Raw genomic sequence first — 22,101 nt, forward strand, 5'->3', positions numbered from 1 at the left:
ATATAGGGAAAGGTGGGAGGCGGGACCACAGTGGATGCAGAAGTAATCTCAGGGCCTGGGGAACCTCTCACATTTGGAGGGAGGCAGTTCAGGAAATGACCTCAGCGGATAATGAAGTGGTTTCAGAGCCTGGGGTCCTTTCCTGACTCACAGTCAGGTGACTAACAGGTGATTTCTGGTTTGAGGTAGGTGAAGAGGAAGGGGGGAGGGGCTGTACCCCTGGTTAGACCTAACAGTATGTATGTATGTTTTGCACCGTCACAGGCACCAATATGGAAGCCAGTATCACCATCAAAACAAAAAACAGATAAGTATTACAAGGAATTCATTAAGTATACTGCACATCTGTTTTGAAAGCTATGAACTATTGACAACAGATTGTGGAGATCTTAACTTCCAGTCCATAGAAATGCCTACAACAAGGAAAGTAAGAAGAAAGAGATAGTCTATGTAGCGCCTGAGACTGTATATAATCTTAGTTGGGTGGGGATGTAGCTAAGTGGTAAAGCACTTGCCTAGCATATGTGAGGCCCTGGGATCCATTCCTTGCCTCTTGTTTTTGTTTTTCTTTTGTTTTGTTTTTTGCCAGTCCTGGGGCTTGAACTCAGGGCCTGACCACTGTCCCTGACTTCGTTTTGCTCAAGGTTAGCACTCTGCCACTTGGGCCTCACCTCAGTGCCACTTCTGGCCCTTTCTATATGTGGGGGTGCTGAGGAATCGAACCCAGGGTTTCATGTATGCGACACAAGCACTCTACCACTAGGCCATATTCCTAGCCCCAAAACAGTTTTTGTTATGTAGTTGTCTTCAGCTATTCAGAAACGTATGAGCCAGTACTTAGGAAGGGAGGCTACAAATGGCATGCAAGCTCCCATGACTGTCTTTGAAGAAGAAACAAGCTCTGATGTCACGGTCAGGAGGCTTAGGTTTAAGGCTCACCCAGGCTTCTTCAGCAAGTCATTTAGCTCAAATAGACGGTTGTTGAGCTCCCTAATAATTTAATAATCAGTGGTCCTGTGATGTGTTTCTTCTCCTTCCCTTTCCCAAGACTGGAAATCACCTTGAAGACACTTTAGCAGAAAGAGGTCTCAGGCATCCGGGCTGGTAAGGACACTTGTAATAATGGGGCCATTGAATACATGGGTCTTCTTCAATCTAGGCTATTAGTTTTAAACACGTAAAACCAGGGGAACTGAAACCTGGGTATTTTCTACCTGGTCTGCAAATCTCAGTGGCAATGGGTCACATGGCAGAAGAACATATGGAAATTCAGTGATAACTCCAAGTCTATTAGCTAACTATAGCAACTTCTCTAATTCCTTTAACTCTTTTCATGTATTCGAATGTATGTATAAAGTTTATGTATGCTGGTGGAACTAGCACACCAACTAATTAGTCCTTTTTATTTTTCTGCTTCCTCATTATTGCTAATGAGAAAAAAAATTAAAAAGGTAAAGAGCCAAGAAGGAAGGACAGGCTGAAGCCAGTCTGAGCTGGGGTTTTTCATGGGAATGTCCGTACTGAATACATTCAACGGATCAAAGCTACAGGCAGCTTTTGAAAACTATTTAGAATAAAACAAGTAGGGGAGAAAATATCGTCGTTGTGCCAGACTGCTTCTTAAACTCACATCAAGGCAAAGCCAGAAGGCATCCAGTTAGTCCAGATATCAGGCCAAGAACCATAGCCTTGTTTTAAGTGTGTGTCTCTCCTTTCCTTCCCAAGAAGGAAAGAGGTCAACAACCTAATGCTACACCTGCACTTTGTAGCTCCTTCTGATGACTGCTGCTAGCTCAGTGTATGTTTTTCTAAGAAGCAGTGTGGTTGAAACAGTTCAGACTAAAGAAAGGTGACTTGGGAAGTAGTTTTGTCCCCTAAGCTATATATATATTACCATACACATACATACACATATCATACACATAAATATACATATATTACCATATATTTAATATACTAATAATATACAATCATATATATATATATATATATATATATATATATATCTCCAGGACTGAGATTTGTCTTTTTTCTCTGGGGGTCTAATAAAAATGAAAGACATCTCAGAGAAAGTTAACCAAGACCTTCTGCAATGGGTTATTTTGCTTCTTGGGTTTGCTGTCAAGTTTTGCACAGTTTTTCTCCACAGTAATCAGATCTTTTTTAGAGTCATCTGGGTATTCACACTTCCCAGCATGCTACAGAAAACTTCCTTCCTGTTGCTTTCCAGTTCAAAATACAGTCTACAAAACCCAATACTTTCTGTTTTGCTGTGGTGCAGGGTTTGGGAACTAAAATTAGTCACTAATTCCATAATGCAGCTTGATAATGGGAATGAGGTCAGTAAAATGCAGAAGTCAGCTTGTCTCCTATGTGATTCCCTTGCTTCTAGTTCCCTCCAAACAAGGAGGGGCACAAAATAGCAACAGCAGAAATACACTCTTCAGGGAAATAGGGAATGTTTCAGATCAGCAGCTGCAGCCAAACAGAGTATATTCAATAGCATGTGGAAGAAGGTGAGATCTCAGGGCAACCTTGGAAGGCTTTTAACTCAGTGTCTCGTCTCAACTCAATTCCCATCTTCATGGCAGCCCTAATACTGTGGTGCTCTTCACATCTTGGGCTGTTGCCTGCACTAAAGGATTGCCAGTATTTCCACCACATTCTCTTCTGCTTACTTTTAGTATCCAGGGTATCAGCTCCAACAATGCTGAGCTGGGTTCCTGGGCCACCTAACTTAACTCCTAGGGACAGATCACCATCATTAAAATGTAATGATCTAGCTGGGCACCAGTGACTCATGCCTGTAATCGTAGCTACTCAGGAGGCTGGGCTGAGGATCCCTTTTAGTTTTTAAGTTTGTTGTATTTTGTTAAAGAAGCTTCCAAAATATAAATTTTCTGATTAAGCAGGTCTATAGTGGGTTCAAGATTGATTTTTAGCCTACCTTGGTCAAATTTCAGGCCTAATCATATACATAGAAACATAGAAAAATGCTGTCCTCATACTAAATATACATACATAACTTCAGATAAATAAGAAAATCAAGTGTATTTTAGATAAATAAGTTTCACAGCAACTTTCTGCTATTTCATAAATCTTGTATGGGTTCTGCATTCCCTTCACATTTCTTTTTTTTTTTTTTTTGGCCAGTCCTGGGCCTTGGACTCAGGGCCTGAGCACTGTCCCTGGCTTCTTCCCGCTCAAGGCTAGCACTCTGCCACTTGAGCCACAGCGCCGCTTCTGGCCGTTTTCTGTATATGTGGTGCTGGGGAATCGAACCTAGGGCCTCGTGTATCCGAGGCAGGCACTCTTGCCACTAGGCTATATCCCCAGCCTTCACATTTCTTAAGAATGAAAAATAAAACTGTGAATTCCATGATCTGAGTTCATGCAAAGAATAAATTACCTAAATAAAAGTACATTTCAGTGAGAAAGAGTCCATTGCATTTTTCAGGTATTCTGAGAATCCTTGGTTAGCCTAAATTTTCAACATGGCTGATGTTTAACTTCATTCCTCTGGTAAAAGGGCCCATATAAGAAGTGAGTTAAGTTACTAGGGAGGGAAGTATTTGTTTGTCTTGAGGCTAAGGACTTAATTTGTCATTTCAGTTTCCACTTACTTCATGGATCTAAGGCCTGAGGATGAGAAGAGAACAAGTGATTACATTCAGTGAAATGGACAAATAATGCCAGAATGAGAAATTCTGTTACCATGTTGGATGCATTTCCTAAGGCAAGCAATGCTGTAATTATCATAATATACTACCTCTTCCATATAGCTATGAAGTATAAAACACAGTGACTTACCTACCTTTAATTAGCTGTATTTAGTATTTTTATGGCTACTGAACATACTATTTCCATTACCATATATTAGCATATCATTTGCATACAGACCTCAAGGTATTTGATTTTATTGCTATTACCTTTTGTGGCCCTATTTCTGTAATGACTCTAATGGAATACAAAGAAGAGATTTCTAACTTAATTCCCTTTATAATTTTGTAGGCCTTATGATGGAAAGCTCCACATTTAAATATAAAAATCTTCAAAAAAATGACTGCCTTCTTAGCATGGTCATTTTGACCCAGGTACTTATCAGGCAAATGCCTAATAGGTGCCCACATGAAAGCATTTCCTTCCATTCTGAGTTCAATAAAGATATGCATTATAAATAAAAAAAAAAAAAAAAAAAAAAAAAAAAAGAAGGAAGGACAAAAAGAATTCAAAAGCTACCTTCTTGCTTAATTGGATCATGAGATTTAAGAAAAAAATGTCAATCTTCCTGTCTCATTTTAAGTCAACCTGAGCTCATCAAGAAAGGAGACAAAGCGGGCTGGGGATATAGCCTAGTGGCAAGAGTGCCTGCCTCAGATACACGAGGCCCTAGGTTCGATTCCCCAGCACCACATATACAGAAAAACGGCCAGAAGCGGCGCTGTGGCTCAAGTGGCAGAGTGCTAGCCTTGAGCGGGAAGAAGCCAGGGACAGTGCTCAGGCCCTGAGTCCAAGGCCCAGGACTGGCCAAAAAAAAAAAAAAAAAAAAGAAAGGAGACAAAGCAACCTAGGTGGCAGAAGAGAAACCATGTTCTCTATGCAGGTACATAGTACAGGTGCTTAAGGCACCTCTAAATTCAGTGCTCAAGTCCTAACCCCAGTTCCTTGGAATATGAATGTATTTGGTGATAGGGTCTTCAAAGAGAGACTTAAGTTAAAAAGAAGCTATTAAATGTGTTCCAATCTAATGTGCTAAGTGTACTTTTGAGAAAAAAAATTGGCCCCACAATTACACCTAATGAGTGTGTATGCACAGACAGATGTTGAGGGAAGACAGTAAGTGGGCTATCATCTCTATGTCAAAGAAAGAGGTTTCAGAGGAAGACAATCCTCATATAGTCTATTGTCTTAGGGATAATAAGGCCTGCTGTACTTTACTTCAGAAGTTTACTATGATTAAGTAAACTCATCTGTGTAACATATTTAGTATCTGGTACAAAATAAACACTCAAGAAGTAACAGCAGAGCAAGATATGGTGGGCATACCTGTAATCCTAGCACTTGGGAGACTGAGACTGGAGTGATGTAAATAATTTGTCTGTTACTATACTAACTTTACACAACAAGTATTGGTAATACTGTTCAGTATTAATGTCATTGTTCAATGTGAAACTTTTCTAAAACTAGCCCTTTGCTCTGTAGTGTGTAGTTTCAATTGCCCACACCTGTTTCGCTCTGTATTGCCCGCACCTGTAACCCCCAGGGAGAGCTACACCCTGTTTTATCACCTGATGGTCAGATGGGTCCCATTATGGTCAAGATGCCCTGGCGCATCAGTACTTTCTTATTCGATAAAATTCTTTCCATCCCCAATCCTATCCCTGATTGTCATCTGAGTGGTCTCACTGATCATCAATTTCCGGACCCCATAACAAGACAAGAGAATCATGTGAGTTTAAGCTGGCCTGGGATATGTAAAAACGAAGTGGCAACTGATAATGTTGCTACTGCAGTTAAGGATCCAGGATCTTTGGTGTAACAATACTAGCTAAATGAAAATCTAACCATCAGCTTCCTAAATGACTCAGGTATGAGACCAGGCCCCCTGGGACCTTTCTTTTTTGCATTTGTACAATTGGAATCTTAGCTCCTGCTTCTATGTTCAATGGCTCATAAAGGAGAAAGTTACTTGGATTTCATTGGGGGAAAGTTCTACAAGGAACAGAGGAGAGAAGGCAGCTTGGCCAGAGGAACTGTATACTCCTCAACTAATGGCAAAGACTGTTCTGTAAGGGTTCTTGGCTGGAAGCAATCAAATTCTTAATCATTGGCCAGTCCCAAAAGTGGTTTTCTGTTAGGCCCCCTTTCCTAGAATCTTATAGGGCTGCTGAAAAGGAAGAAAGCAGCTGTACTCTGCTGAGTAAATGAGAACAAGGTGAGTGGAGTGATAACACAGATAGGTTGCCTCCCCAGGCAAGCAAGGATTCACTTTGGCTCCCACAATGTTTCACAGCCCTGAGCTAGTAAAGAATACTGCTATGCTGTGTGAAACTAGCCAGTTTTTTTAAGTGGAGGTTTATTTAGTCAATTGGAGGTATTTGCACCCCACTGTGGTATATTAGCCCTGCTGCTCTGAGATCAAGGCAAAAGTGCTTGCGTGTTTGTCCATTTGTTTGGTGCTAGGAATGGATTCCAGGTCTTTGTACATGCTATGCATGCTCCCTACCCTGAGCTGGACCTACCAGCCCTTAGGTGATTTTTTCATTCTGCAGTTCAGCAGGTGAATTCATGCAAGTCACATTATTCAGGAGGTAGAAAGAAGAGCACTGGGGCCTATAGTAGCAGCCTGTGACTGGTGATGCCAGTCCTCAGAGGAACACTAGCCAGAACATCTCCTACCTATTAAGACAGGGACAGCATGGCCTTCCCTTGCCAACCTGACAGTGGTCTACCTACAAGGTAGAACCAAAGGCTCTGGGATGAAAGGCTCCAGGCCTGTAACCTAAACCTGGCAATGCCAGGGAGTTTGAGATGGAGTCTGAAATGATGCATTTCTAACAAGCAGCACACAGGTTACCATCCTTGGGCCACACTTGAAGTTACATTCTTAAAGTAACAGAGCTATTAGTGCCTGTCACACTGATTATCCAGCAGCGATCCCAAGACCTTCACCCCCATGGCACGAGATGGTTACAAATGTTCATTATGTCATCATCCCACCCCCTGTCAATCAGACCCTCCAATTTGGGGCTCAGTGAGCCTCTGGAGTTTTTTTCTGTTTGTGGTGCTGAGGATGGACCGTGGGCATGCTAGGCAAATGATCTACTTCTGAGCCATACTCCCAGCACAGGTAATTAGGTAAGTCTGAAGTCTACTGAGTGTTCGAAATCACTGCTCCATACAAATGCTTTTCTCTTTTCATTCCTACTGATGAGGCACATGAATTTACAGAAGCACGATTGTTATGAGGATATGGCTGGTATATGTAGGCAAGGGCATGAACATATCCTTCAGAAGGAGCAATGCACAGCTGTGGTTTTTAGTATCAAGAGGCCCAGGCTCTGGCCATGCCTCCCCAAACACTGGTGTTCTTTTATTTCCTCTGTAAAATGAGCAGCCCTACTACTTGCTGAATCTGTCTCACATACTTGCTATAGGAAATGACCTTATAAAATATAAAATGCTATGTAATGAAAAGGATTGCCATTTCGAGAGTTAAGCTGTGAACTTTGTGTATGGGGCACATTTAAATAATTGAAGCAGAAAGCTGTAGTTAGAATTTTACAGGTGATTTCTTTCCCTGAGCTTTCCAAAGTGGCCTGTTTAGACCTCCTCAGCCTCACATGGTGAAATGTGAAAACTGCTCTCTACCCTAAAGCCTTCTAACTCATGCTTCTCTGGAAGCTGGCTTATCACCTGCACCCTACCACAGTAGGATTCTCCCTGCTAGCCATGAGGAATGAGTAGATGGGTTCCCTATGCTCTGTAAAAGGTTTGGATAGGTGAAGAACTCTTAATTCTTGCTCAAGGCTACCCTTGGCAAAGTAAAGAGCCTTTGAGCTACCTGACAGATTATTCTAAGCCTTTGACTGTATATGTCCCTTAAACATCTGAAAGTCTCTACAGAGGGGCCTCAGCCTATTTTCTTCCCACCAAAGCTCTCCTAGAGCTTCTGAAAACTTCTTTGATCTATACTAGTTCTGATCTAAACTATAACTGCAGCTCTGGAGTTCCACCACTGAGCTTCCCTGTTTGAGCTTCCCTGGACTGGGTCAAACCTATACATTAGTATATATAAACACACACTAACATACGGAAATAATCATGTGCATGTAGTCTAAGAATCACTGGACCACAAAGGAATGAGTGAATCCTGTTTTAGATGTCAGTGTTAAAGAGTCTAGAAGAAGCTACTCACCAGCCGGGTATTCACCACAGGAAACAGCAGTGCCAGAAGAGCTCCATTCAACATGTGCATCTGTAACCTAGAAGATAAAAGGAGATCAGGTTCACATATCATGTCCAGACTTTGATGTAAATATAGCAGATCTGCAGGTTAAGTCAGGCCATATGGGAGACAGCTATGTATCCATGTGACTGTCTGAAATACAGCCCCAAGAGTTTGCACACACCCCAAGTCAATTCAAAGCAGCATCATTTGCATTCACTGAAATGTTCTGAAGAGCTCTGTCACTGAGTCAGATGACCCACAACACTTCCTGAACACACTTTTGTTACAGCACCTAATTACATAACAGGCTCTGTGCTCCGTAAACACTCAGGCAGCCCCAATCAGCAGCTTCAAGGGCTAATGCATTAGCAAAGGAGTAAAACAGAAGTTCAGTGCTGCTTTGTCACAGCAGAAACCTGCTTCTTAGATTACTCTTGCCCATTTACACAGCTTCAGCCAATCCTCTTCCCAGACAAAACACTGGACAGAAAAGGGCTGCAGATTTTTGTGAACGTTGTTTCCCCATGGGTTCAGATATGTTTCCCCATGGGTTCAGATATGCCTGCAAGAACTGCTGGAGGTGATAGGTCCATGTGGCAGTCCTCCAGGCTCTTTTTGATCTATTTATATTGGGTTCTGTAGCATAATAATAAAAGAAAGCTTGGGACATGGTTCAGTGGTAAAGCACTTGCCTAACATGCACAATGTCCTCAGTTCCCCCAGCATGAGGTGAGGAAGGGAGAAGGAGAAAAACACTAGGTAGTGATACTGTTTCCTAGATCCAATTCCAGACTACTAAAAACCCATCCTAAGTCAAGAGCCATTAACTCAGGAACATAACCTACTTCTGAAAAATCAGAGAAGGGGTTTAAGCAGCTTTCTGCATCATTCAGGGTAAATTGGCCTTTATTATTGAGGAAGACAGAAATAAATGACAGTTTTTTCCTCCTGAAGAAAAGCTGACTTGATGGATTAGGATCAAGTCAATATGCCTGTACAATGACATACAATACTGAAGACACTGTGGCTCACATACTACATGTTCTCTCTTGCTCTTTCTCTCCCTCTTCAAGCCCCTGATACACAGAAGCCCCAGCACAAAAGGACATGCCCTGATGAAAAAGTCGGTCTATATATGCTTCTCTTTTGTAAGACCTCAGAGAACATTCCAGAAGCCCCAAGGCTGCATTTCACAATCCCCAGTGTGTTTCTTCCTGCTGTTCTTTATCACCAAAGGCTCAAAAATAGTGATACTTAATATATTCAAGGACAGTATCCAATTAACTGCTTCATATGCACTAGCTCACTTTATTTTTATAGACATCATTCAAAACAGTTAGAATGGCTCTCCTCATTTTGTTGATAAGGAAATCTAGTTCAGTTAAGTAAGGTAAACTGATGAATGCCACATTATCACAAAGTACCTAGAATCTCACCCAATCTTATCCAGACTCTAGGCCCCAAACTCTTACATCTCTCCTTCTGCCTTATAGCTGAGTCCCTGTCCTTGTCTCCTCAGACAGCAAAACAGTGATGTTCTTTTGCAGATCCTTTTAATTGCAGGGTCTTCCCCGCTCCTCTTGAATTCCCTGTTCCAGTCTTAACGTGCTTTCAAGGATGACAAGGTAGGCCACTATAGTTCTTCAGGATAAAACTTGGTTAACAGTACTTGGCCCCTAAACATGAGGAAGTACTGGCCCCTAAACATGAGGAAGTACTGGGCAATTTTGGCTCACACCTGTAATCCTAGCTACTCATGAGGCTGAGATCTGAGGATCGCTGTTCAAAGCCAGCCCAGGCAGGAAAGTCCCTGAGACTCTTACTTCCAGTAAAAGTACTCAAAGCTGTACATAATGCTGTGGCTCAAGTGGTAGAACACTAGCCTTGAACAAAAGAAGCTAAGGGATAGTGCCCAGGCCCCAAGTTCAAGTCCCAGGACCCACAAAAATAAATGAGGAAGCACAATGGAGAATGTGCTACTTAAGGCAGTGTTCCAGAGGGTCATTCAAGGGTGTACCTCATACTTTCGGGACAAGGATTGCAAGCATTAGAGTCTAACCTAATCCTGACTTTGGGCCCTTCTCTGTGACAGTGACAGCATAAACAGTAACCTGGGAGAGAAAAAAATCACATGGATATTCCAGGTGAAGCTGCCATTAACCTCAAAGGAATGTTGGCATCTGCACAAGACCAATTAGATATTTGAGTATGAAAAGTTACATCTTGCAGCTGACAGAATTGGTCCTGTTAGAAGTAGCTCAGGATGCTGGGGTGCTGCATAGGCATAAAGATACCACCAACTCAAAAGAAACTTGTCAAGTCAAGGTTTACTTTTGTAGAAGGATACACCTACACCATCAGCTAAAAATCTGGCAAGCAAGCATACAGAGCAGGCAAGCCGCTCCTTTTTTATTCCTAACCCAGCAAGCTGTGCTCTCTGCTCTGATTGGCTGAGCTCAAGTTCAATTATGTGGTTTAATTAACAGGATATAACTAAAATTCAAGGAGATTCTAATAGTATGTTTTACTTAAAGTACAGCAGGAAAAGGATGTAACTAAAATGTAATTAATAAGGGACAAGGGAGCTGGCCAAAGCAGGAACTTTTCAGAAAAACATTTCTACCAAGACTAATAGAAAAGAAGCAAACTACTTGGATAAAAAAGACTTTTTTCCACAGTCCACTTGCCAACAATAAAAAGGATAAAGCCAGTATCAACATTAAAAACAAGAAAACTCCTAGATAAAGGCAACACTTGTCCCACACATAGTACTCATGCCTATAACCACAGCTATTCTGGAAGTAGACATTGATAGGATCACAACTCCAAAATTATGGGGCATTGTGATGGACAAAAAGGGGCAGGAGGGCAGGGGCTGGGAATATAGCCTAGTGGTAGAGTCCTTGCCTCATATACATGAAGCCCTGGGTTCAATTCCTCAGCACCACATGTATAGAAAAAGCTGGAAGTGGTGCTGTAGCTCAAGTGGTAGAGTGCTAGCCTTGAGCAAAAAGAAGTGAAGGAGAGTGCTCAGGCCCTGAGTTCAAGCCCCAGGACTGGCAAAAAAGGGGGGCTGGCGCTGGGGATGTATGTAGCTCAAGTGGTACAGCATAGCAAATACAAGACCTTGAATTCAAACCTAGTTACTGCCCCTTCCCCCCGCAAAAAAAAAGAAATGAAAAAAAGGCAAGCCTTTTTCTGAGTACTCAAAATTCAATTATGCAAGCTCTATCTATGCCAAAAGGTTGAATATTGTCTTTAATACACAAGGAGGTCTTGTACATTAGTAATTACAAAGCATCTAACAAGGGGCTAAGGGGTGGGGCTCAAGAGGTACAATGTGTGTCTAGCATCAGCCAGTCCCACCATCAAAAAAAGTCTAATGCATATTGAACATTTCTACATACAAATCACTGGCCAGAATATTCAAATATATTATCTCATTCAATTATCACCATTTTTATTACAATCATTTTCCTTTCACAGCAAAGAAAACCAAGATCACAAATAATGAAGGAGGGAGGGAGGGAGGGAGGGAGGGAGGGAGGGAGGGAGGGAGGGAGGGAGGGAGGGAGGGAGGGAAATGAATGAAAGGAACCAAAAAAAAAATAGAAAAAAGGAATCGTGTGAGAGAGCCAAACTTAAAAAGCGGAGAAGAGAGGAAGAAGGGAAAGGGGAGGGAAATGAAGTGGATAGGAGGGACAAAGACAGGAAAAAAGGCTTTAGGTAGACTTGCTTGCCTTTCAGAGTGTTAGGGGTGCTGGGTCAGAGGTACGCTGTTCAGATCCAAACTAACCAGTCCACAGCCAGGCTTCCTCCACCTGACCCTTATACTACAAAGGCAATACTCCTTTCAGAGCCAAGTACCAGGTAACTAGGAATATCTCCTTCAGTTTAGAGCCTATGGAAATAATTCAAATTAGCCAACTATGAACTCTTCACCCAGCCCTACCCTCTCTCTTGTGGAAACTCTAATAAGGATGGTGGTGTCCTAAATCTTCCCCTCTCTCTTTCCCATCTTGATGTCTTTCCCATATAGCCCTGCTTAGAGTCCCAGATCCTCGTGAATGCAACAAACTGTTTTCTTTTGCTTCTTTACTACCACCTCATGGGGCTACACTTAACTGGTCATCATATAGAAGAATACAAAACAGCTATTACTACTCTCACAAATATTTCCTGCAAATCATTTTAGTTTTGTATAGGCTATTGGGCTCAGTTGGCTTAGTAGGTAAGAATCTGTAGCTTCATATAGGAAAGATACCAATTCTCATGAATATGATCTATAGAGTCAAAGAAATTTAATTTTGTGTCTAGAGACAAACTAACTATAAAATATATAGAGAAGGGCAAAGTAACAGAAATAGCTGATGTATTTTTTGAATAATTACTTATTTATTTTCAAAGTGATGTACAGAGGGGTTAGTTTCATACGTAAGGCAGTGGGTACTTTTCTTGTACAATTTGTTACCTCCTCCCTCACTTCCCCCCTCCCCCTTCACCTTTTCCCTCCCCCCACCATGAATTGTTCAGTTGGTTTACACCAAATGGTTTTGTAAGTATTGCTTTTGGAGATGTTTGTCTTTTTATCCTTTGTCTCTCAATTTTGATATTCTCTTTCCCTTCCCTAGTTCTAATACCAGTATATACAGTATCCAGGGTACACAAATGAGATAAAGTGATAGCACGGGGGCAACTATAGGCAGGGAATACAAGAGGATCATCAACAAAAACAGCTACGGTTTCACATGGCATGTTGAAAATAATTACAACAGTGATATAACACTCGTTTCCCTAACATGGAGTTCATTTCACTTAACATCATCTTATATGCTCATAAGGGCATAGCTACTGGGCTCTTGTGATCCTCTGCTGTGACTAGCCTAAACCTGTACTAATTATTCCCTATGAGGGAGACTGTAGAGTCCATGTTTCTTTGGATCTGGCTCACTTCACTTTCCAAAGAAGATAGATGATAAAATCATACTACTTGATTCTAAGGCTTACTATAAAGTTAGAATGATTAGGTAATGTGGTCTTGGTCAAGAATGGACACATCAATCAATGGAACAGAATGCTATAGTCAGACTAACACTGATAGGGTCATTTGACAACAGTGCAAATGATATTGCAGAAATTCAATATCCATATGTAAAATAGTGCACACACATAAGCTTATATAAATAAAGCCTTATATAAATAAAAGCTGAGTCATAAGTCTAAATTAAAATATAAAGCTAGGGGCTGGGGATATAGCCTAGTGGCAAGAGTGCCTGCCTCGGATACACGAGGCCCTAGGTTCGATTCCCCAGCACCACATATGCAGAAAACGGCCAGAAGCGGCGCTGTGGCTCAAGTGGCAGAGTGCTAGCCTTGAGCGGGAAGAAGCCAGGGACAGTGCTCAGGCCCTGAGTCCAAGGCCCAGGACTGGCCAAAAAAAAAAAAAAAATAAAAAAAAAATAAAATATAAAGCTATATAATTTTAGGAGAAAAATCTGTGACCTTAGGAAAGCAATTCTACATATAATCAAAAAAGCAATGAATACAGAAAAAATGATAAATTGAACTTAATCAAAATTCAAAACTGTATCCGAAAAATGCCTGTAAAGACAACCTTTAAAATATATAAAGTGAGACAAAATGTGTACAGTTTACTCATCAAACTCAATAACTTAATAAAAAACAATTTAAGCAATTCTAGGCAAAAGAAGCAGTAGAGGAGGTATCACAATACCAGATTTTAAGCTCTATTATAGAGCCATCATAACAAAAACAGCATGGTATTGGTATAAAAACAGACCTGAAGACCAATGGAATAGAATAGAAGACCCAGAAATAAAACCGCACTCTTACAGTCAGCTGATATTCAACAAAGGAGCTAAAGACATACATTGAAAAAAATATAGCCTCTTCAACTACTGGTGCTGGGAAAACTGGGCAGCCATATGTAGAAAACTCAAAGTAGACCCAAGCCTATCACCATGCCCAAGATCAACTCAAAATGGATCAAGGACCTCAACATCAGGCCTGAATCCTTGAAACTACTGAAGGACAGAGTAGGAAAGACGTTAGAACTTATAGGCACAGGAAGGAACGTCCTGAATATAGTCCCAGGGGCACAACAGATAGGGGAGAGACTCAACAAATGGGGCTACTACAAAATAAAAAGTTTCTGCACAGCTAAAGACATAGCCACCAAAACAGAAATACAGCCAACCATATGAGAAAGGATCTTCACCAGCACAGCAACAAAGGCCTATTATCCATCATCTACAGAGAACTCAAAACACTAACCCCCTCCAAACCCAGTAAACCAATTATGAAATGGGCAAAGGAGCTAAAGAGAGATTTTACAGAAGAGACAAAAATGGCAAAGAAACATATGAGGAAATGTTCAACATCCCTGGCAGTAAAGGAAATGCAAATAAAAACAACCCTGAGATACCACCTCACTCCAGTTAGAATGGCCCATACTCTGAACTCAGCCAACAACAAATGCTGGAGGGGATGCGGGGAAAGAGGAACCCTTCTCCACTGTTGATGGGGGTGCAAATTAGTACAACCACTTTGGAGAACAATATGGAGGTTCCTCAAAAAGCTTAGCATAGACATACCCTATGACCCAGCCATACCACTCCTAGGCATCTATCCTGAACAACAGGTCTCAAGATATCAAAAAGTCATCTGCACTTCCATGTTTATCGCTGCACAATTCACAATAGCCAAAATATGGAAACAACCCAGATGCCCTTCCACAGATGAATGGATCCAAAAAATATGGTACCTATACAAAATGGAATACTACATAGCGATTAGAAATGGTGAAATATTGGTATTTGCAGGGAAATGGTCAGAACTTGAACACACAAGACAAGCCTAGAACACAGAGAACAAAGGGGCATGGTCTCCTTGATATATGACTGTTGGGGGGGGGGCACAGTAGAGACCAGGTCTGCAAAACAAAAAATTTCTTGTCAAATGGTATTTCCACAGATTTGGGTCAGCAACCTTACATTATGTATCTAAAACCAAATAACTACTAAACATAAAAAGGTCTAAAATAGACCTCTCAGTGGATCACAATAGCTCAACAGCTATGTATATATGATCATGTAAGACAAGGATAAGCAAACGTTATATTTAAAGTTCTAGGTGAATTTCCTTTGGCGTATGCCACGTGGTTACTGCATATGTTTTTGGTACACTGGGTATTGTATATATGCCTACCTGATCTAGGGAAGGGAAAGAAAAACGAAGGTGTAAGATATCACAAGAAATGTACTCACTGTCCTATTATGTAACTTTACCCCTTTTGCACAACACCTTGTCAACAAAATTTAATTTAAAAAAAGAATGTGAACTAGTACAAGCAAAAAAAAACCAAAAACAATTTAAAAATAGGTGAAAGAGCTTAAGTAGAAAGGTCATGAAAAAAGATATATGGTATTGTGGGCTGTAGCTCAGTGTTTGCCTAGCACCTATGCACATATGTTCAATTCCTAGCACTACCATCACCAAAAAGCAGGAGGGAATGTAAACTAAAACCACAGTCAGAAGTCATTCCTCACCTACCAAAAGAATTGCTAAAATAAAAATAGTGACAGGGCTGGGAATTTGCCCTAGTGTTAGAGTGCTTGCCTCATATTCATGAAGCCCTGGGTTTGATTCCTCAGCACTACATATATAGAAAAAGCTAGAAGTGGGGCTGTGGCTCAAGTGGCAGAGTGCTGACCATGAGCATAAAGAAGCCAGGGACAGTGCTCAGGCCCTGAGTTCAAGCCCCAGGACTGGCAAAAAAATAGTTACATTAGGGTTGGGAATGTGGCCTAGTGGTAGAGTGATTGCCTAGCATGAATGAAGCCCTGGGTTCGATTCCTCAGTACCACATAAGCAGAAACAACTGGAAGTGGCGCTGTGGCTCACGTGGTAGAGTGCTGGCCTTGAGAAAAAGAAGCTCAGGCACAGTGCCTAGGCCCTGAGTTGAAGCCCCAGGACTGGCAAAACAAAGTGATGCTAGAAATGGCTAGAGAGGCTGGAGAAAAACTGGAATTCCCATCCTTCAACTCAATATAAAATCTAAGAGGAATTCAGAAGAGTTTGGCAGTTATCTTTTTCTCCTGGTTGTTTAGCTCCTGGAATGGAAATTTGTGTTTTCCTAAAAACTGTACACAACTGTGTACAGTAACTCCATTCATAATAGCTAAAATGCAGAATACAACTGTAAGTCCATATGTCCTCTGATGAATGAATATACATACAACTGTGGTACACGCATTTATGGAAAATTACTAGCAACATAAAGGTTTAGGCAACTGCCTCATTTAATCACATGGACAAATCTCAAAGGCATTTTGCTGCATGTATAAAGCCAATCTCAAACGACATAGGCAGTAGTGTTCCATTTATATGAAATTCTCAGAATAACAAAACTTCAGGGAAGAACTGATAAGTGGTTGTCAGGTTTTCAGGATGTAGGTATCTGTATGACTGAAGGCTAAGAGATACAATGTGCCATACCCTGATTTGGTGCTAGTCACACAACCCACAGTCATGATAAATCTCACAGAATTTTATACCCAAAGTCAGTTTTAATATATGATATAATTCAAAATATATATAAGAATCAAGACACTAAATTCTTCCAGTCCCCAGTCTTAGCATCCAAAGTAATCTTTAAGTCTTCTGAACAATGATTTCTCACCCTAGTCCATTTTATCTTGAAATTTTCAAACATATGAAAAAATATAAAAGGTAATATAATATGTACTCATGTATTTCCCATCCTACCTTAATGAATTTTAATATTATTGACTCAGTTGAAGCCCTTTCTGAATAGTATTCATCTTCCCCAGTCCCGACAGAAAGAACCTCAATTCTGAAAATATTTCCTTTCTGTTCACATTTTATACATTTACTGCATTCATATGTATTCATAAACCATACATAGTGTTATATTTATCCCATTAAATGTGTGGTAGTGTAAATTAATACATAGTGCATTTTCCATACATTATACTCTTTACCCAACATTGTTTCTTGCAATGATCCATGTTAATATATGCAGTTCTTAATGTGTTTTTCACTGCTGTATAATATTTAATCCTATAAACATATCATATACTATTTGCCCATTACCAGGTTGAGCCACATCTGAAACTACTTTTTTTCACATTGACCAGTTATGCTAAGATTTACTTTCTGTAATTTGTATTATAAATAAAATATCTCAACTTCTATCATCTTATAGTCCAAGAGCTTTCTGCACTGAAGTTCTATTTCTAAGTTCATGGTCTAAGAGAAGACCTTTCTTGTGATAGCATAAACATGTTACATGACAAGAAATGCAATTTATAGTTTACATTTCAGAACTCACATATCAGAAAGCATGACAACTAGCCATGTGGCTCATACCTATAATCCTAGTTTCTCAGTAGACTGAGATCTGGAAAACGTATATGGAAAAGTCAATGGGGTTCCATCTCTAATTAACCATTAAAAAGCCAGCATGGAGGCATTGCTCAAGTAGTAGAGCCCCAACCATGAATAAGAAAACCAGGGGGGCTGGGGATATGGCCTAGTGGCAAGAGTGCTTGCCACGTATACATGAGGCCCTGAGTTCAATTCCCCAGCACCACATATACAGAAAATGGCCAGAAGGGGCGCTGTGGCTCAAGTGGCAGAGTGCTAGCCTTGAGCAAAAAGAAGCCAGGGACAGTGCTCAGGCCCTGAGTCCAAGCCCCAGGACTGGCCAAAAAAAAAAAGAAAGAAAGAAAACCAGGGGATCCTGAACTCAAATCCTGGTGTTGGCACACAAAAAAGAAGTAAAAACAAATGTTGAATCTATGTAAGAGCATATGTGTTCAGTGGACTGCCATGTTTACTTTTCTATATATCTGAAAATTTTCAGAATAAAAGCTGAAATACAAAAAATGAAAAATAAAAGTCAGACAAGTATAGCAGTAGTACCAAGAGCATTCCCTGGTTTTAGTCAGTGGCTTCCTACTTCCTTATTCTGAATCAAATGAGGTTCCCAAACATGTTTTTCCCCTTGAAAAGTTCAGGAAGTTGACATAAGCTTCTATCTAGAAGGTGAGGTTACCTATATAAAAGTGATTTTAATTCTGAAATTTTCCTCATGTGAATGAGTGAAAACAATTTCGTTCTGAACTTGTAATGGTGACATACAGAGATGGTGAAGTGGGAAGACAAGGATAATGCTACTCATTATTATCCATACTTACTGAGTACTTAGCATATGTCAGCTTCCATGCTAAGACATTTACATGGGTCACCTCATTTAATTGTCAGAACCATTCAAGGACATAGTTACTATTAATATACTCCTTTTCAAATGAAGTAGAGGCTGAAGCTTTTAGCCTCAGTCAAGTTCATAAAGCAAGTAACAAGCACAAGGAGAGCCTGGGTCACCTACTAAATAACTGAATAAACTTCAAAATATATGTATCCAATAAACCAGAAGTTGAATGATCAGGGCATTGTTTCAGTACATTATATTGTATTTATCCAAGTCATGCAATATCTCTACTGCCATTTGAGATAAGATTTAAAGGGATATTCATTAAGATGGGAAAAACAATGATAGTGTATTAACTTTTAAAATTTGTCAAGGTAGTATATACAGAATAATCATACTATTTCTGAAAAATGAAACTATTGAGAAATTATACTAACATCTTAAGTAGAATCATCAGCTAGTTTTATTGCTGCCTTTATTGCTTTCTGTAATGTTTAATTTTTCCCCTTACTAGAAGCACAGTCTATCTTTGTAATAAAAAACAAATGGCTTCTACTTTATCATTGCCAATTGTGCAGCTCTTATATACATTGCCCTAACCTTTTTCTGTTGTGCTCTGTTGCTCTTTTTGTGGAATTGCTCTTGCCCGATACATAGCATAGAAGATTGCTCCCTTGGCTTTCATTAGGACTGGGTGGCCTGACAAAGTAAAAACAAGCCCCAAATGATGCGTCCCCATTCTTCTGCTGAGTACAGTTTGCCATGGTTTTCAGAATGGAAATAGTTGTCTGAGTCTCTAGCCTTCCTTTTATCTGGAAATGATACACATCCAAAGACTTGTCTATGAAAAGCACAGCAGCCCAGGATGAAGAAAATAAATAAATGAAAGCAGTCTCTATTCCACAAACCTTCTTCAAGCACATCTGAAAGACTTGTATATGTGTGGAGAGGAAGGCAGCGTTCCTTGTGCATGTGAAAGGGAAGAAAATCCTGTAATCAACTTGAAAACTTCCTCCTTCCTCCATGCCTTAAGGAAAGAATATGGATGAATGCAATGAAGAACCCTGACAAGTGGCAATGTGCAGAATTATCATGAATAGCTTTCTCTCTTTTGACACACTGAGGCTGTATAGGCCCAAGGTAATCTTCCAAATGCATTATTTAGCAGTAAATCCAAACCTAACCAAATAAGCAACTTCCTCGATGGTCAAGCTTTTTAAATATCATATGACTCAAGCCAAATCAGTTCAGAGTCTCTTAGTAACCACAGCACTTGATCTGATGAGCACTGGGAAGAGGGCTACTGAGATGTAAACTGTGTCAATAAGACAGAACAGATTCAACCTGAACCCACTTACAAACTCAGGGCAATCTCAGATATCTCAGACATCAGAGGCTCTCTAGATAAAAACCATACAGTTTAAAATGGGAGGGGATAGCTAGCTACTGATAGCTCACACTTGCAATCCTAGATACTCAGGAGGATCTGAGTATCTTGGTTAAAAGCCAGCTAAGGCAGGAAAGTCTGTGAGACACTTATCTCCAATTAACCACCAAAAAGCCAAAAGTAGAGCAGTGGCTCAATTGGTAGAACATTAGCCTTGAGTACAAAAGCTCAGAGACAGTGAGTGCCTAGGCCCTAAGTTCAGCATCAGGACCAGCACACACACTAAAAAAAAGGGGGGGTGGATAATAAATGTAACCTAGAAAATGAGCACTCATCTAGCTAGTAAACTATCTGGATATCATATGATCCAAAGACTAACAGGGTATCAATCCTGCAATGCCATGATCACATGTCAAGGTGCCCTCATTTTTACCCTCATCTGCCCCAAGCTTTCCTCACCTACCTTGACTCATGCCTGGCGTATTGTAGTCTCGCCATCCAGCAAGGCACCTCTTGCTCTCTGCTGCCACGATGAAATTTCATCTCCTCTCATTCAAAAACCTCTCTGGACTGAGTCAGCAGATACAAATGAGCAAATAACCCCACTTGCACAGCAGATCCACTCCTCTCCACAAGCACATGAAGATGAGTACATTTCAAGGCTTCAGTATAGGGGTAAGGGGAGCCTGTGCACTTTCAAAGACAGCAGATTTATGCTAAAGCTCTGCTATGCAATTCTCTTACACAGGGCAGGGCTGAGGAAAAGAGTTCACTGCCATCATACAGTGCTACTTAATGAGTCAACTCCGCAGGTACTCTCTCCCACCCCTACTGCACATAGTTAGGTAAACTAGTACAGTAAATGTCCACAAGTCAACTAAACTGTCTGGTCACTACGCAAAGCCAGGAAATTTAGCTGCCATTCCCTTTTCCATCTATTCTTTCAAGATATCCCAGCTCAGACAGAGAATTCCAAAACACTAGCCTCTTTAAGAAGTTCTCACTCAGTCCCTTGTGAAACTCAACAGGATGAAGTGGAAGAACCACCTGAGCCAGGAATTCAAGACTAGCTTGGGTACCATAAGGGAGACACTGTCTCAAATGAATGAACAAGTGCAGCAACCAGCACACCAAAGAGCAAGTCGAGAATTGGAGACTTCTGTGGAAAGCCTTCTACCATCTGCTGACCATACCTTCCTTTAGCTCAGCTAAGAAATCCAACAAAGGGACTGGGAAACTTCAAAGTTCACAGGATTGATGGCTTCGATAGCCCCCAGATCTGAGATGTTACCTTTCCTGAAGTTTCACATAGAAGAGGGTATAATGGAACTGGATATGTCAATCCAGCTCCAAGAACAACATTGAACATAATAGGGATGTATTCCTCCTACCTCCAACCCCTGAACGCCAGAAGACCCTGGGTCCATTCAGGTCTTGGCCAATCTAAGGGCTGCCAAGGCTAGAGCTGGGAAGCCAAGAGTTTTGTGTGCACACTACTGAGAGAAAAGTAGCCTAGGTACAGGCAAGAAGCAATATTTCCCGATGGAAGGACCCAGGTCTCTAATTTCCAAGTGAGAATCTTCACATGAAGACATAGCTGCAGAAATAGCTGGCTCCGGCTTGTGGCTTCTCTGATCTAATGAGTCTGTGGTGGTTTAGTAACCTAAATAGAAAGACTTTCTAATGCTGAGAATGAATGAGATCATCTACAAGAAGCATCCCTAGTCACCATTATGTCTATAAGCATGAAGGAAGCAATGACTCAACTTTAAGGTGCTTCTGATATGAAAACTTGGGAAAGTTGCAGAGATTTACCAAGCTCTCAAAAAAAAGAGAAAATCCCCTTGCTGATGCTTAGGTCATAAGGGGTGAATATTAACCCTGTGGATTACCATCCCTTAAAAAACACAAAGGATATCACTAGGATAAAATACAGCTTCTACTATCCTTCTGTTTAGGAACACAGCCACATTCATTCCTTTGCATATCTTTCTTACTACATCAGTGAAGTAGTTCAAGCAGATATCAAAGAACCCTGGAGGTCCAGAGTACTTGCTATCTAGCTCTTTAAAGGTCACTAACTGCTGTTCTAAACCAGAATATATCCTAGGTTTTTCCTTTAAAGTAAAAACCACTACACAGTGTCACCCAGTTTTCCATGAAAATAAAGAAAACAATAAAATTCCCCAAATCACTGAAAACATAGACTGATGGTCATACTACTACCAAAATCTGGGACTAATCTCCATCTAACAATAAGGCTGATGCTAAAATAGGAAAAAATGGCCAGTTCATGCAGCAGCTTCCAGAAACCTAAGTGACATGAAGAGCCTCAATCTTTGTGCCATCATCAGTCTCATGACTTACCATTCAGTAATCAACAAAGGACATCCATTCCTCCTTCACATGACAATCAGCCACTCTCCAAACTAATGCATATTCATTCAGATACCCCCCAACTCCCCAAGCATAGGGTAAAATATGGTGGGGTTGGTCCTAAGACACTAT

The 22,101-nt window shown here is 40.7% G+C and overlaps 1 protein-coding gene across 5 annotated transcripts in view; it reads right to left on the minus strand.

The window, feature by feature from the left end:
* Positions 1–22,101, minus strand: part of Tmem164 (transmembrane protein 164) — a 162,011-nt gene that overhangs the window by 60,529 nt on the left and 79,381 nt on the right. For all 5 annotated transcript variants that reach the window (XM_048336830.1, XM_048336831.1, XM_048336827.1 and 2 more), the window contains one exon: positions 7,919–7,985. In XM_048336830.1, coding sequence (XP_048192787.1) covers positions 7,919–7,985 — 67 coding nt within the window. The remainder of the gene's footprint in view (positions 1–7,918; positions 7,986–22,101) is intronic.

Source organism: Perognathus longimembris, chromosome 28 (assembly GCF_023159225.1).
Source record: "Perognathus longimembris pacificus isolate PPM17 chromosome 28, ASM2315922v1, whole genome shotgun sequence".
Taxonomy (NCBI): Eukaryota; Metazoa; Chordata; class Mammalia; order Rodentia; family Heteromyidae; genus Perognathus; species Perognathus longimembris.